This window comes from Peromyscus californicus, unplaced genomic scaffold (assembly GCF_007827085.1).
Source record: "Peromyscus californicus insignis strain IS unplaced genomic scaffold, ASM782708v3 Scaffold_19__1_contigs__length_69161282, whole genome shotgun sequence".
Classification (NCBI taxonomy): Eukaryota; Metazoa; Chordata; class Mammalia; order Rodentia; family Cricetidae; genus Peromyscus; species Peromyscus californicus.
The window spans coordinates 8,089,346-8,104,601 of NW_026294491.1; the positions used below are offsets into that span (position 1 = coordinate 8,089,346).

The 15,256-nt window shown below is 50.5% G+C and overlaps 1 protein-coding gene across 7 annotated transcripts in view; it reads left to right on the forward strand.

The window, feature by feature from the left end:
- Positions 1 to 15,256, forward strand: part of Slc37a1 (solute carrier family 37 member 1) — a 70,713-nt gene that overhangs the window by 22,022 nt on the left and 33,435 nt on the right. For all 7 annotated transcript variants that reach the window (XM_052744495.1, XM_052744502.1, XM_052744498.1 and 4 more), the window contains 3 exons: positions 5,991 to 6,072; positions 13,999 to 14,131; positions 14,698 to 14,776. In XM_052744495.1, the coding sequence (XP_052600455.1) occupies positions 5,991 to 6,072; positions 13,999 to 14,131; positions 14,698 to 14,776 (294 nt within the window). The remainder of the gene's footprint in view (positions 1 to 5,990; positions 6,073 to 13,998; positions 14,132 to 14,697; positions 14,777 to 15,256) is intronic.

A 15,256-nucleotide genomic window follows, 5' to 3' on the forward strand; every position in this document is an offset into this window, starting at 1 on the left:
GGTGGCTTTTCCACCCATATTTCATTAGGGAGCGTGGGTGGCCGGCTTTCTCATAGCTGTTACGTGGTGGCTGCTGTTACCTGGAGCCCTCAAGAGTCCTGTGTTTTGGTGGTGACATCGCAGACAGCATTTGGACTCCTCATCTGTCAGGAAGGAAAAACTTACCTTTTCTCATTTCACTTCATTTTTATGGTGCTTGTGAGGGCTAAACAAGCCCCCTGGCGCTGAGCCGAGTCCTCAGCCCTGCTGTCCCCTCCATGTTGAGTGCCTGGGCACACTAGCAAGTTAAACTGTCCAGACAGGTGAAGGAGAGAAAAGGGTTTTCATTGCATGTTCACGGAGGTTCCCAGAGAAACATGCGTCCCACGGTGTATTTAGAACCTGGGGCTTATTGTCGTCTTTAATAGGAGACGTGGGAACGAGCACTTAGCAGGGAGACACATGGCCTTTTGGAAAGGAAAGAAAGTCCTCAAGAGCGCAGGCGGCAGGAGCCGGTAGTGCCTATTATGGGCGGAGGCGGCTCCTCGCCTTTCCGGTTGCTTCTGCGGAGATGGTGTGTGGCGACTGAGTTTTTCTGAGGTCTTTCTCGGGAAGCTCTGCTCCCCCTCTGCTCAGCATGGCAGTCGTCTACACAGGTTCGTTCTAGCCCACTCACCTGCTTCCATTGGGCTCTTCCGAAAGGTCTCAGGGTGGGTTTGGGACCATCTGCAGATGGCTTCCCTCCACAGCTCTCCCTCGAGGCCTGCTGAGACTCTAGCCACAACCCTTGACACACTTTCATTGGGAGACTAGTTAGCTTGGTTTGTAAATCCGTGATGCGTTCTTGTGTATACAGATTGCTACTGTTTACTGTTTGCCTCGTCTGCTCCTCCTGCTTTATGTAGGTGTGTGTGGCAGGCATTGTACGGTTCTCATTTTTAAATATTTCTATGCAGATTTTGCCTTTTGCTGGGCATGTAGCTCAATGGTAGAATGCTTGCAAGCCCGAGGCCCTGTGATCAGTGTCCATGTTAAAATGCCATGTCCAGTGTCCAGTGAGACCTTTGACAGTTCCTCTGCCATCCAGGATCTGACACAGAGCCACACACTGCATTTTGCCATCTCGGGGGTTTTGTGTCCTTTAGTCTAAAAAAAAAATGTCCCTTGGCGCTGTCTGTCTTTTATGACCTTGAGTCACTGAAAGGTTCAAGCACATGTTTTATAGATTGTCTCCCATTTTGGATATGCAGATGTTTGTTCGGCCAGAAAGTCAGACAGTGCCCTTTTTGGCAGGCGGGGCTGGGGAGGGGGAGGGGTTAGAGGTCCCGTGGGGAGAGCAGGGACTAGGCATGTGGAGGTGAAATGAGAAGGGACCCCAGAGGTCCAGAACCGGTTTGCGCACCTGGCTCCTGGTTTCCTTCTCTGTGTGACTCTTCCCACCAATGGGAGCCAGAGCCTCAGAGACACTCATGTCTCAACTGGCAGGAACAGCAGAAGATGGGCAGGTATGCCATGTGATGCCGGGAAACAAAGCCATGAGTACCACCAAGGGACTGCTGCTTGCCGACAAGGTCTAGAAAAACTTGAAACTTCAAATAATTGATCCTAGGAGTAGATGGTGGCCCGCTGCCTGAGAAAAGCATCTGATGTACCTCACAAATGTCACTGGAGCAGGACCATGCTTCCCCCCCGCCCCCCAGGAGGCCAGCCTCTGGGATCAGAGGCCTGGTAGCTGGGACCTAAGACCATCTCCATCATCTCATAGCATACTCCTACAAAATTCCTATCTCTACTTAGTGTGGGGAAAGGTTCTGTTGCCAAGGCAGGCGGTGACTTAATAGGTGACCAGTGTCAATCTTGGTGGCATCCGTCTCCCAATCAAGGCTCTGACAAAGTCATGAACTTCCTTCTGTATCTGGCTGCCTGGTTTCTGAGTTCAGAAAGGGTTGGGATTTGTCTCTAAACCAGCCACGCTGACGAGTACTTCCTCTCAAAAGCACTTGTTGAGTTCCTAGGTGACCGAGGCAGGCGACGCTGAACCAAGACCAGACGATACCACAGTGGCTTGCCACTGCTTCCCTGAAGGATGTGACACTCAAGGGCACTGTATTAGTTACTTGTCCCATCTCTGTGACCTGAAAGAAGGCAACTTAAGGGAGGAAGGGCTTATTGTGCGCGTTGGAAGGTAGAGTCCCTCGTGGTAGGAAAGGTGTAGGGAGGGAAGCTGCTCTCAGCTGCCATGCCGGAAGCACGAGGCTGCTTTGCTCTGATCTCAGTGGTGCAGGAAGTAGGGCCAGTCTGTAAGCCTCAAGGCCCACTCCCCAGACATGTACTTCTAAGTAGGCCCCTCCCACAAAAGGTTTGACGACCTTCCGATGCAGCACCACCAGCTAGTAACGAAATGTTCGACACAGGAGCCGTACAGGCTTATCTGATGGGCAGTCAAGGATAGCAATGGACGCAATCCAACACAAAATCATAAATTGTCTTACAACGTGAGGGGTTTTGTGTGTGTGTGTGTGTGTGTGTGTGTGTGTGTGTGTGTGTATAAGAGAAAGAGATTGTTTTTGGTTATTGTTGTAACTTGAGTGTTACATTACAGTGTAACAAATAGTTGGGCATGTCTGAACCATACAGATACCCCTGAGGAGAGTCTGGGGGTGCATCCTGGCCCTGAGCTGGCATTGATGAGATGTGCATTTTTTTTTTTTTTTTGCTAGAAACTCAGGGTTAACCCAGGCTCTATTCTTGAGGTGACATGTACCGTTCGTCATAACTGTATAAGCAGAGCATTGGAGAGAAAACGCTGAGACCGTTGGTTTCTCTTCACTTACTCCATCTTCCCACGTCCACCTGTAGCATCACATAAACCCAAAGGTGTGCTCCTCCCCGGAAACCAAATACCGTGAACCCGGGTCTCAAAAGACAAAAGCAAGCCCCTCCCAGTTCGGCAGGCTGAGGGTCCAAACTCGAAGTGCGGCAGGGTCATGGCCGTCTGACAGGCCCGGGGACAGCTTCCCTTCACCCTAGTTCTCACTGTGACACTGCCAGCGACCAGCTAGCTGCATTACATCGGTCTCTGTCTCTGCTGCCATACTCCCTCCTCGGTATCTCTGTGTGGTTTTTGCTTTTTTTGAGACAGAGTCTCTCTAAGTAGCCCAGGCTGGCCTCAAACTCCCGGAGATCCACCTGCCTCTGTCTCTTGAGTTCTGGGATTAAAGGCATGCGCCACCACTCCCAACATCTTTTCTTAGGAGGACACCAGTCCCTCAGTTTAGGGCCACGCTAACCTGGCTAGACCTCGTATTAACTCATGACATCAGGACACTATTTCTGAATAAACCAATGCTCAGAACCCCTGCTCCTGTCCGTCCAAAATGGGTCAGCTTTGTGAATGGTGAAGAGGATGGCGATAGAGCTGCCACATGGAGCAAGGGCTCCTGAGGAATCCTGAGGGACCTCAGTCACATTGACCGGAATTGCAATTCCATGAAAGCACACCGGATCCTCCTCTCCCAGAGGCCAAGCGGGGTGGGGTGGCCACTGGCTGAGGAGCAGCTGTCACCTGCAGACCCCCCTGGAAAGTGAAAGACAGTCTACAGCCACGACCTCTCTCACACCCCAAATCCATCCTCTAGGAAGCCGAGGCCAAAGATAGAAGGGTGACTTTGGAAATGGAGGAAGGAGGCTGGGCCCAGCACCAGCTACTTGTAGATAAGGGCTTCCTTTTCTGCCTCCGGGGAAATCCTGCCTGCTCTTCATTGACCTTTGACTCCAACCTACAGGAGGTGGCTTGCGAGCCCCACTTCCATGAGGCTCTCTCTTTCTGAAGGGTCCATTTATGGCTTCACCAGCTCGAGTGAGGGGCTTGTCCCGAAGAGCTTCACACCTTCTTCCCTGAGCCACCTGAATTAGGGCCTGGTGGAAAGTGGGGCCCAAGGCTACTACCACCTCATCCCCCTGTCTCCTTGACTGAAACCTAGTGAGACTGAGGAGGAATGTAGTATGTCAGGACCCAGCCCTCCTCATCACAATAGGAGAGTTTCAATTCCGGTGGTGGAGTAGACAGACAGAGCCCGAGGCCACTGAGTCATCCCTCTTAAAGCCTTAGCCAGGCAGCCCTGAGCAGTGGCCCCTGGAAGCTATCCCAGGCTCCTGAGTCAAACGGAGGGGCTCTGGAGGGAAACCCATGCCCAGGCTGCCCTGCCCTGGGCACTGAAGAAAGTATCTGGAGAGGAGCTAGAGTCTGGCTGCGAGCTAGAAATGGGGTTGGCAGAGGTCAGTGGCTGACTTCTCATAAGCAGCCTCAGGCTCAGGGGATGGGCCCGTGTAGCAGCTTTGGCCAAAGAATGGCAAGAACCTTCTGTTCTGCCCCAGGGAGGCACTCAGAGGCCACAGAGACACAGCATTGTCCCCTGCGGGGACAAGCCCAGCTCTGTCTCCTGAGTGCTGGGAAGAACTCTGTTTGTGTTTCATAGGTTTGCTTTCTTCTGGTCACCTTGTGGGCTTGGAGGGAGTGTCCTGCAGACTTTCCACTCAGGCTTCCCCCGGGAGAGAAGAGCTCAGACAGTTAGTTCCCTATCCCGAAGCCAGTTTCTACATGTGGATCAGGCTCGGTCACACAGAACCACCACCCTGCTTTCTCCACCTCAAATGGGGTCTTGGTTAAGTCTGGAAATGTTTATTTCGGCCTCTCACTTAAGGAAACATGTTTATTCATGTTGTTTCTGTGTATATGGGTGTGGATGTGCACCTGTCATGATGAATTATGGAAGGTATAGCTTGCAGGAATGGATTCCCTCCTTCCAGTCTGTAGGTTCGGGGGTTCGAGGTCAGGTGCTCAGGCTTGGTGGCAAGCAGGTTCGGTCACTGAACCACTTCCCCTTGCAGGTCTCTTCCCTCAGGCTGGCCAAGGCTCTAGCCTTTCCCTTCTTCAGGCACGAGCATCCCAGGGAGAGTTTCACTTCTTGGGGTTCATGGTTTCTGTAGTGAGCACATACCCCAGTTACGGGGGAGGAATAATCACTCTTGATTCAGACTTGGTATAACACTCATTTATTCACACAGTAAGATTACAAGCAATATTCATCCTGTCTTCCAAATGGAAGCAGGAGTACCTCTCCGGGTGTACAGGTCCGGACTCGCCACGTCTGTTCCTCTGGATCTTGGGTCAGCCTTCCTCGGGTCAGCCACGTCTGCACTGGGGACAGGATCTCACGTCTCTGGCAGAGGAGAGTCGTCTCGCGCGAGGGCCTGACGAGCTCTGTTGGTCGGGTCTGAGGCTTCATCTTTTATATTCTTTCCTGGCTAGGTTTCTAGTCTTATCCCTACTTCCACACATAGCTTATAGCTTATCACTACTCCATTTGTGGTTTTACTTACATCATTCTATTGCTTATCACTCCTGACCAGGGTTGTTCACCCTAGGCCTTACATGTGTTCCTTACAGTTTCAAAAGTCTCGTAGTCAGAGACGGGGAGACACGCGTCTCTTGAGCATGGCCTTATTCTTGTCAGGCTAACTGGCTCCGTGGGCTGTATAACAAAAGGCAAATGCAAGAAAGGGTTTCTCTGGGTTCAGAGAGTCCCTCAAGCAAAGGAACTGAAGAGAGACAACACCTGTAGGAGCCACCATTTATTACGTGTCATTAGAAGTGGAGGCCACGTGTGGGATAGAACCCTCAACCCATGGGGTCTGACACTATCAACGGGTAGACTGGTGACAAACATGTCTTGAATCATAGAACCCACCCCCCCCACCCCACCCCCCGCGGTGGAATTCACTAGAGAACTATTTGTTGTTGGGACAGTGTCTCAGTGGGGGATGGGGCAGAAGACGTTGGCTTCCCCCAGCTCCTGCTCTTGCGTTGGCTTCAGTGGTCTCCGTGTGGACAATCAGGAATAGCAGTGTCTTTAATGTCCTGATACTGTCATGAGACTGTAAAGTGGGGTCGGTGTGTGACGGCGCAGTCCGACACCTCTCTCATGCCCTGTATCCGATATGCGTTCCAGGTACCGGGCCTTCATTTTCGTGCTGACATTCCTGCTTTACGCCAGCTTCCACTTATCCCGAAAGCCTATCAGCATAGTGAAGGTAAGAGATCTTCGAGCTGGGGGCTATCTATCCTGTAGTCTGCCTGAAGACCAGAGACTCCAGCGGCAGCGGGAGGGCGGGAGAATGGGGGCGGGGAGACTGCTGGAGACAGATTATTCTAGCATCTGACTTTTAGGGTCTTTTGTCATGTTTTATTTTCCTTTTTCAGAGACTCAAAGCTTCACCTTATTTCATGCTTTATTCCCTCAGAGGCACATCTCCATCAGACTACAGTTCCAGAATTCCCAAACTTAATTAGATATTTATGTGGTCCGGGTTTTCTTTCCTGGTGAATCCTGTCTTAAACGTTTCCCCCAAGTGACTCCAACTCTTGGTGCCATTTGACCCCTTGCCTGGTTCTGGGGCAGCCTGGGCAGGAGAGCAGGGGAAGGGCTGGGGACAGGTGTCCCACTGGACACCAAGTCCTCTGTATTAACGTGAGAACTAGGAGGGAAGCGGATATGTTTTCTCACCCCACCTTAATTGTGGGCTAGTTTCAGGAGTGATTGGCTTTTGACTACTGTAGAGGAAATAAAGATGCTACCCTGTGCCAAGATCAGCCTATTTATGGCGCAGTTACCCACTTGCCTTCCATCTGCCAGTAGGGACCTGGTTCAGGACTCTGATGCCGTGACCTCCCCAGCTGAGCAGGGCTAGCTGCCCTCGAAGGGCTCCCAGCATTGGAGACAAGGTAGGGGCTGAAGGTTCTGAAGCTTTTCCTTGGCTCCTGGTAGTCAGGAGTTTGCCATGGAAACAAAACACTTAGAAATCTTTAAGAAAGGGTGGTGGTGCATGCCTTTGCTCTCAGCACTCAGAAGCAGAGGCAGGTGGATCTCTGTGAGTCTGAGGCCAGTCTGGTTTACAGGGTGAGTTCCAGGACAACCAGGACTGTTACACAGAGAAACTCTGTCTGGGAAGGAGAGAGAGAGAGAGAGAGAGAGAGAGAGAGAGAGAGAGAGAGAGAGAGAGAGAAAAGAAAGAGAGAGAGAGAGAGAGAGAGAGAGAGAGAGAGAGAGAGAGAGAGAAAGAAAGAAAGAAAGAAAGAAAGAAAGAAAGAAAGAAAGAAAGAAAGAAAGAAAGCCGGGCGATGGTGGTACATGCCTTTAATCCCAGCACTTGGGAGGCAGACCCAGGCAGATCTCTGAGTTCGAGGCCAGCCTGGGCTACAGAGTGAGCTCCAGGAAAGACACCAAAACTACACAGAGAAACCCTGTCTTGAAAAAAAAAAAAGAAAGAAAGAAAGAAAGAAAGAAAGAAAGAAAGAAAGAAAGAAAGAAAGAAAGAAAGAAAAGGAAGGAAGGAAGGAAGGAAGGAAGGAAGGAAGGAAGGAAGGAAGGAAGGAAGGAAGGAAGGAAGGAAGGAAGAAAGAGAAGAAAGGTTTCAAAGAGACCTAAGAGTAGGAAAGTAGTCAGTAAGTGGCATTAAAAGCTCCTGGTGACATGTGACAAGGGCTAGCCAGTGACCAGCCCTGGAAATTTGAATGCTGTCTCTGTGACTCTTCCTGCTTAGAGAAATTCACACGTGACTCCAGACAGAGGCACATCACAGAAGGCAAGGGCAGGCCACCCCCTGCAGGGGCCTGAGTGAGCACCTAAGACCTGGGATGAAGCACAGTTAGTCAGGGAGCCTTGCTGGGGCTTCCGGGACTGAGCTGGAAGGGTTGGGCCTGCATGGCGGGGGAGGGACAACTTCCTGTACCGGGTAGAAGGTGGAGTGTCACCATGGAGTCACTTGCCTGTGGGATAGGTATGGTGAGTGAGGTGGGGGCTAGCCACCAGAGGGTCTCTGGGGCATGACCTGACCCTTGAACTCAAAGCATCAGGGTTTTGCCCGGAAGTGGTGTGAGCGTAGTCCAAGGTCACACTCTCCTTGCTTAGGTATGCAAAAGTCACCCTGGGTTGAGGAGGTGTCTTGGATTGAACCAGACTTCCATAACCAATGGTCTATTGGGTTTGCTGTCTCATACAGACCTCACAGCAGCCCTGGGGGTGTCATCGGGAGTAAGTGAGCTCATGTTAGTGTCTTCTACATTAGTCCTCTGGCTCCAGGGTCTCGTCTCTATTATTTTTATAAGATTTGTTTACTTTTTTTTTTTTTTTTTTTTTTTGGTTTTTTTCGAGACAGGGTTTCTCTGTGTAGCTTTGTGCCTTTTCCTGGAACTCACTTGGTAGCCCAGGCTGGCCTCGAACTCACAGAGATCCACCTGGCTCTGCCTCCCAAGTGCTGGGATTAAAGGCGTGCGCCACCACCGCCCGGCAAGATTTGTTTACTTTTATTTATGTGTTTGAGTGTTTTGCCTGCATGTATGTATGCGCATTGTATGCATGCCTGGTGCCCTCAGAGTTCAGAAGAGAGTGTCAGATACCCCCAAACTGGAATTATGAACAATTGTGAGCCACCATGTGGGTGTTGGGAACCAAGCCAGGGTTCTATTCAAGAACAGCCTGTGCTCTTAAATGCTGAGCTGTCACTCCAGCCCCAGGTCTCTGCTCTTGACAGTGCTGGCCCGGAGTCTCCAAGACAGCTAATTCCTTGCACGCAGTCAGCATCTTGTAGGGTTCCCTGTAACGCCCAGACTTGCCAGTGCGTCTGGGTGTGGATTAGCCCTAGGCTGAGACCCACAGGCTGCTTTGCCTCCCGATACAGGCAAGACTGTCTCCACATATGATTTAGACTCCACAGAGCCTTGGCAAGCATGCACCCGCTTCAGCTCCGGCTGTAAATGACACAAATGGCACCAGGGACAGGGAATGATCCTACCAGGGACCCCATGAGTCACTATCTGCAGTCTGTATTTCCCAGAAGGTTATAAACAAAGCTGGAATACATTTGCTTACTGGACATGGACCCCGAGGCTGAGAATGAGTGGTGATTTGCCAGTGATTATGACTCATTTGTCAAGTGATGCTGGGTCAATCAGGGTTACACTTGCCCTGAATCATCACTGATTACTTTTATTTTTCTCTGATTTAAAAAAAAAATGTACCCTTTAAAAACACAATGATAAACCCAGGGCTGGGAGGACAATGTTGTCCCTTCCCATGATCCTCCACCTGCAGCCAGACATCTTTATTTGAGGCAGATGTCTTCCCTGGCTGGTAGACAGATGGGGTCCTTGTCCCCTTGGAGGAGAACTTTGGGGGACTCTCCTCCAGGCTGAGCCAGAGCAGAACCTGTAAATAGATGGTTTCTCAGAGAATTATTTTTGCAGGGTCTCTGGAGTGCGTGTAGACATCCCTCTTTGCGCACAGAATTGAAAATGGTAAAGACCCAGGGCACACAGAAAAGCACAGTTGAACGAGTCAGAGCTGTCAAGGAAAGCTGTTTTCTGAAAAGTTCCAGTGCTTCCTGTGGTCACGGGGAAAACCTCGGCAGAGATTTCCTTTATACACAAGGTCTCAGGATGTGCCCCGTACTGGCCTGGAACTCAAGTAGAGCACACTGGCCTCTAATTCACAGAGATCTGCCTGCCTCTGCCTCCCAAGTGCTGGGGTTAGAGGCGTGTGCTGTCAAACCCAGCCAATTCTTTAATTGAATAAAGTTTATATGAAAAGATGCTGCTTAAGAATTAATCACCAAAAGCTGGGCGTGGTGGTGGTGCACTCTTTTAATCCCAGCACTCTAAGTTGGAAGTCAGCCTGGTCTACATAGTGAGTTCGAGGACAGCCAGAGCCACATAGTGAGACCCTGTTTCTACAAAAACAAACAAATAAAAAAAGAATCACCAGGGAAAGTGTAAAAGATAACATTTTAATAAAATAAAAAAAAACATTTTGAAGTACTATAATCAAAGTATTAGACTGAGAACAGGCAAAACTCTGGATAGAATAGGCATGGGGAGGGTGCAGCTCAGTTTTTAGCACTTCAACTGCTGCCTGGAATGGGTAATCTTGTCAACTTGATGGCTGAGTGATACCCAGGAGATGGGAGGATCTCAACAGATCACACAAGCTCTAGCCTGTCCCCAGATTAACCGCTGCTGGATTCAGATTTGAATAGACAATTGGGAGGTGGACGAATCCTGAAGGAAGGTCTAGCTAGAGGAAATGGATCATCTGGGGGTGGGTCTTAGAAGGGCGTATCTTGCTTTTGTTTTTTTTTTTTTTGAGGCAGGGTTTTACTATGGAACCCAGGCTGGCCTTGGAAACACACCAACCCTGCCTCCGACTTCTGAGTCCTGCATCACAGCCTGGCCCACCACACCCAGCCAGTGTAAATGTCCCCATTGCAGTGTTGTTTATACTGACCCAAAGGGAAAACGAAGTGCGTGAGCACATTCAGTAGGTGAAAGTCTGAGACAATGACGAGTAAATGAAATAGGTGACTGCCTACGGGAACTGTCAAAGTTGAGCTGGCGACACAGAGGTTCCCAAGGAGCATTTTGAGTAAAAAGTTAAGAAGTTAGGGCACCTATAGCTGGGATCCACTGTCCTTTTTTTTTTTTTACTTTTTTTTTGTTTTTTTTGTTTTTCGAGACAGGGTTTCTCTGTGTAGCTTTGCGCCTTTCCTGGAACTCACTTGGTAGCCCAGGCTGGCCTCGAACTCACGGAGATCCGCCTGTCTCTGCCTCCCGAGTGCTGGGATTAAAGGCGTGCGCCACCACCGCCCGGCCCTTTTTTTTACTTTTTAAGTTACATTTATTTATTTTATGTGTGGGGAGGGTGCATTGGGAGGTCAAAAGGTGTCCTGTGGGAGTTGGGTCTCTCCTTCTACCATGGTCCTGGGGATTGAACTCAGGTGGCCAGGCTTGGTAGCAAGCACCCTTGTCTGCTGAGCTCTTACACCAGCCCTGACACACTCTTTTGACTGATCCGTTCTTGTGTGTGTGTGTGTGTGTGTGTGAGAAGAGTATGTGAGCATACATGTGTGTGCATACATGTCTGTGTGTATGCAGATGCACATGTCTATACATGCATATGGAGGCCAGAGATCAATTCCAGGTGTCATTCATTAATCCTTTTCTACCTGGTTGTTTTGAGTCAGAGTCTCACTGGCCTAGAACTCACCAAGCAGGCTCATCTGGCTAGCCCTCTCTACTTAGAGATCTGCCTGTCTCTGCCTCCCCAATGCAGGATTAAAAGCACTCACTGCCGTACCCATCCCCACCCCCACCATGGGTTCCAGAGCTTTAACTCAGGTCCTCAAGTTTTCGAGGTGAACACTTTAACTGACAAGGCTAATCTCCTAGATCAGGTCTTATTAACCAGCTGCTGTAACAGGCTGGTAGATTTTCTGTGGAGCTTGTTGGAAGAGAATCCTGAAAATTTTTGCAAAGGACACTGCTTTGACATAAACTATGATTCTCAATGGACACATCCCCTCCCCAAAATGCTTCTTTGACAATCATCCCATGGGAGCCTACTGTGAGAATTCACTGCAGCCCAGTGTGAGAATTTGCTGGACTTGGCTTAATTATGCATATGTGTCCTTGTCCCCGCCTCCACCCCACCCCCACCCCCCACACCTCTCCACCCCCCACCTCTGCCACCCAACGCTAGGTTTTCAGACCAACGTCATTGAAATGTTAAAATAGAGCAATGTTACTGAAAACTAATGTGCTTACTTAGAGAGTCCTTCATCCTTTGGAAGCAGCCTCCCAGCAGGGCTACAGGAGGGGCAAAGATGACATTTCTAACATGAAAGGCTGGGGAGGAGATGTGAGAATATGGTGTCCAGTGAGAGGAGATGAATATGGTGTCCAGTGAGACGAGAGGTTAGCTGCAGGAGCTGTGCCCAAGCATCGTGGAGTCAGTCCCCAGGCGCTGGCCCCAGGGGAAGGCTAGGACCTGGGCGGTGCTCTGTGTGTGAAGTCCATCCTTCAGCCACCCTGTGACTCCAGTTGTTGTCATGATGGCTTCAGAGCTGATGGCCAGGGAGTGTACTGAGGTCAGTCAGTTACAAGCAGCCACCAGTAGTCCATGGTTCGAGTCCATGCCTTTCTGTGACCCTAACTAACCGGGATGCTAGGTGCCACTCCTGGTAGATAGTTAAGACCTGAAAACCTTGCCTGTGGCTTATGGAAGATTTTGGATCATTCTAACCTGTTCTGATTTCCTTGGATAATGTTCCCCAGGCAGGTTAAGTCACAGAATTCTATTCTGAGTATGGCCTGTAGAATCCATATTCCTTACTTTCGTGGAGGCTAACATGCTCGCTTAGTCCTGCAGATGATCCTCCTGGCCTGTGACTGTCCGCAGTGAGCAGCAACAGAGAAGCCCCCTTGGGTGTGGTGTCCTTGAGAAAGAATGTCGTAAGGAAGGCAGAAATTCTCACCTATTAAGTAGCCAGGAAACTGAGGTCTTAGTGGATCCTGAGCCACCGCCAACACCCCACCCACCACCCACCACCCACCCCTGACACACACACACACACACACACACACATATTTAGCAGCCCTGGCAGGGACAGCCAGGGGCCTGAGTGGGGAAGGGCCGAGTGTCCGTGTTCTATCCAGCATGACAGAGAAGCCAGAGCCTCTATGGTACATCCGTGCTGTCAGTGGAAGCTTGTGAGAAGATAATCAGTTTATAAAGTGGTGAGCTTTTGGGGTGACATTGATGTCAGAACAACACAGGGGTGTGCACAAAGCCAGTGATGTACAGATGCCACATCGATGTGCCATGCTGAGCAGCCAGGATGACCAAGGCAGCCTTTCAGACGACCTGCCCTCACAATAGCTACTCTGTCCTAATGGAGGTGGACAAGCTTGCCACGTGCATGGTGGCCTGGTGGCTTCTTGCATGATGCTATAGCAAGACCCGCTTTCTGTACCAGCCTCTGGGCCCCTATGACTTTCAGGATCCAGCTCAGGGAACTACCTCCAGGACACTGGAAGGATTCCTTGTCTCCTGAGGGGTATCCCCCTGCCCAGAAGGTCCTCCTTGCCACCTTCACCCGTAGCTGAGGGGCTGCTTCAGCTGAGCTCTGTGTGACACAGGACCTTTATTAAATCTAGTGCAGAAGACATGGATGTGAGAGTCAGTTCCCTGCTCCTCAGTTTCCCCAGGAGATAGTCCTGGCCTACTCCTGCTGGAAAAGTGACTTCCTTCTGGGGGTGGCCCCATCCCACACACTGTGTAGAAAGCCTGGTAGTCAGTATCATAATCTCAGTTCTCTAAGTGAGCAGCGGCCTCATGTGCAGATGGGGGAGACCAAGGCAGGACACTGTGTGACTTGTTCTCAGCAGTCTGTCCTCACACTTCCCAGCTGGGTGGGTCAATCTTGGTCACCTGCCTTGCTGATTTTATATATATGTATATAAAATGAATGATCTGTGCACAATAAAATGCATTCATCTTAAGCAGCTGGTTTGACCGGTCTTTGCCTGTACACCTGGGTACCCAGCACCTAAGTTAAGGTGGGGCTTTTCCAGCCCCCCTGTGCCAAGCCCTACCATCCCCTTCTAAGCAGCCATAAGATCGATCCTGCCGCAAGAGTGTCTCTCGCCCACACTTGAACTCGTGGAAATGAAATCACGCAGCCTGTGTTCCATTGGCTCTGTGTTTTGAATGCCATGTTTTGAGACTCAGCCCTGTTCTGGCAAACACCTAAAACTCTTTCTTTCATTCCTCTGCAGGATTCAGTTGTCAGCATCCAGCTCTTAACCCCTTCCTTCCCCAGGGACGGACCGTCAAGGATGCCTAGCATCTGGCCCTCAGTTTGGCGCTCTCTTGCCTGATGCTGTCCCCACTGTTAGGCCTTTAGAGACTGGTGGTGCTTGGGTTGGCTGTTTGGGCATGAACTGGAGTTACTGCAAAACGCTGCTGGAGCCTACTGTTGGCCGCAGGAACTCCTGTGGGCCTCAGACGCCTACCAGAGGCCTCCTTCTGCTCAAAAAGCCATTGTTCTGTGAGGAGGGAAGCCACTCTGTCTGGTTGAGACATCCCCAGTAACCTATTTCTACCCCGACCTCCCTGTCTGCTGTAGGGCGAGCTCCATAAGCAGTGTGCTGCAGGGGATGAGCCTGAGCCCAGATTCAGTGGCCGGAGCAGCAGTTCCAGGCATGGCCCCACCCACTGGCTCCTGGACAACGAGACCGACTGTGGCTGGGCCCCTTTTGGTGAGTTCAGATGCTCCATTGTTCAGGGATCTTGGCAGCCATCCATTGGGGTTCCTACAGCCTGGCTGGTCTCAGGACAGTGCTGCCATCCTCGAGTGTAAGTGTGTTTCGTTGACGACTGTCCCCTAGCAAACATGACTCGGCAGTCACCAGCTCTTCCATGCAGAGGGGCCACCCCCTAAGTAAGCATGTATGTGCTGGGGAGGTCTCTAGAAGATAGCCTGTAGTGTGTGCCTGTCACACTTGGAGGTTAGGGCTTGCCAAGCAAAATCTGATGAGGGGTGCCGCAGGCCAGTCGGGTGACCTTGAAATGCAAAGTCAAACCCACCACAGCCAGTGTGGTTTGCATCAAATCCGAAGGACATATTCAAGGGCAACTTGAAAAAGAAGTGGCTTTATTTTCTTTCCCAAGAAGCTGGCCTGTGGTTGGGCTACCATGCGTCTTTGGAATTAGAGTGCCTCCCTTTCGAAGGAACTTGCAGAATATAGGTTTTGTATTTTATAGCTCAACTGTAGGACATATTGAATAATTCTGAGCCCTTCTGTTGATTCTCAAACCCACACAGATAAGAACAACTACCAGCAGCTACTTGGAGCCCTGGATTACTCCTTCCTGTGCGCCTATGCCATTGGGATGTACCTGAGGTAGGGGCGTCCATGCTCTGACCCTTTCCAGTCCTCTGGGCCCTGCAGTACAGAAAATATTCTTTCCTGTCATTGGATGGACCTAGGAGGTAGTAGATGTCCCCAGGGTTAGAGAGCAAGTAAGTGGCTGGTTAAAAACTAGTTGATGTTGTCATCCCCACCATATTTTAAAATGACATTGCTGAAGAGTGAGAGAGATCGCTTGGTGGTAGGGTGTTTGCCTAGCATACGCAGCATGTAAGGGAGCCTGGGTTCAAGCCCCAGAATTGGAGAGAAGTTAAGGAAAAGCATCATAGAGACTAACAGCCTTCATCCCAAGAGACTTTGTTTAGACCCCGTGGAGCCTGGGAGTCTCGGGGAATCTCTGTAAGCGTTTAACTGCTTCTCTGAGAACCTCCTAACATGTGGAATCAAGACCCAGGGCCCTTCCCAGTCCAGGGACCCTGTGGTGTGTGACATACAGACAAGCAATTCCTGCCA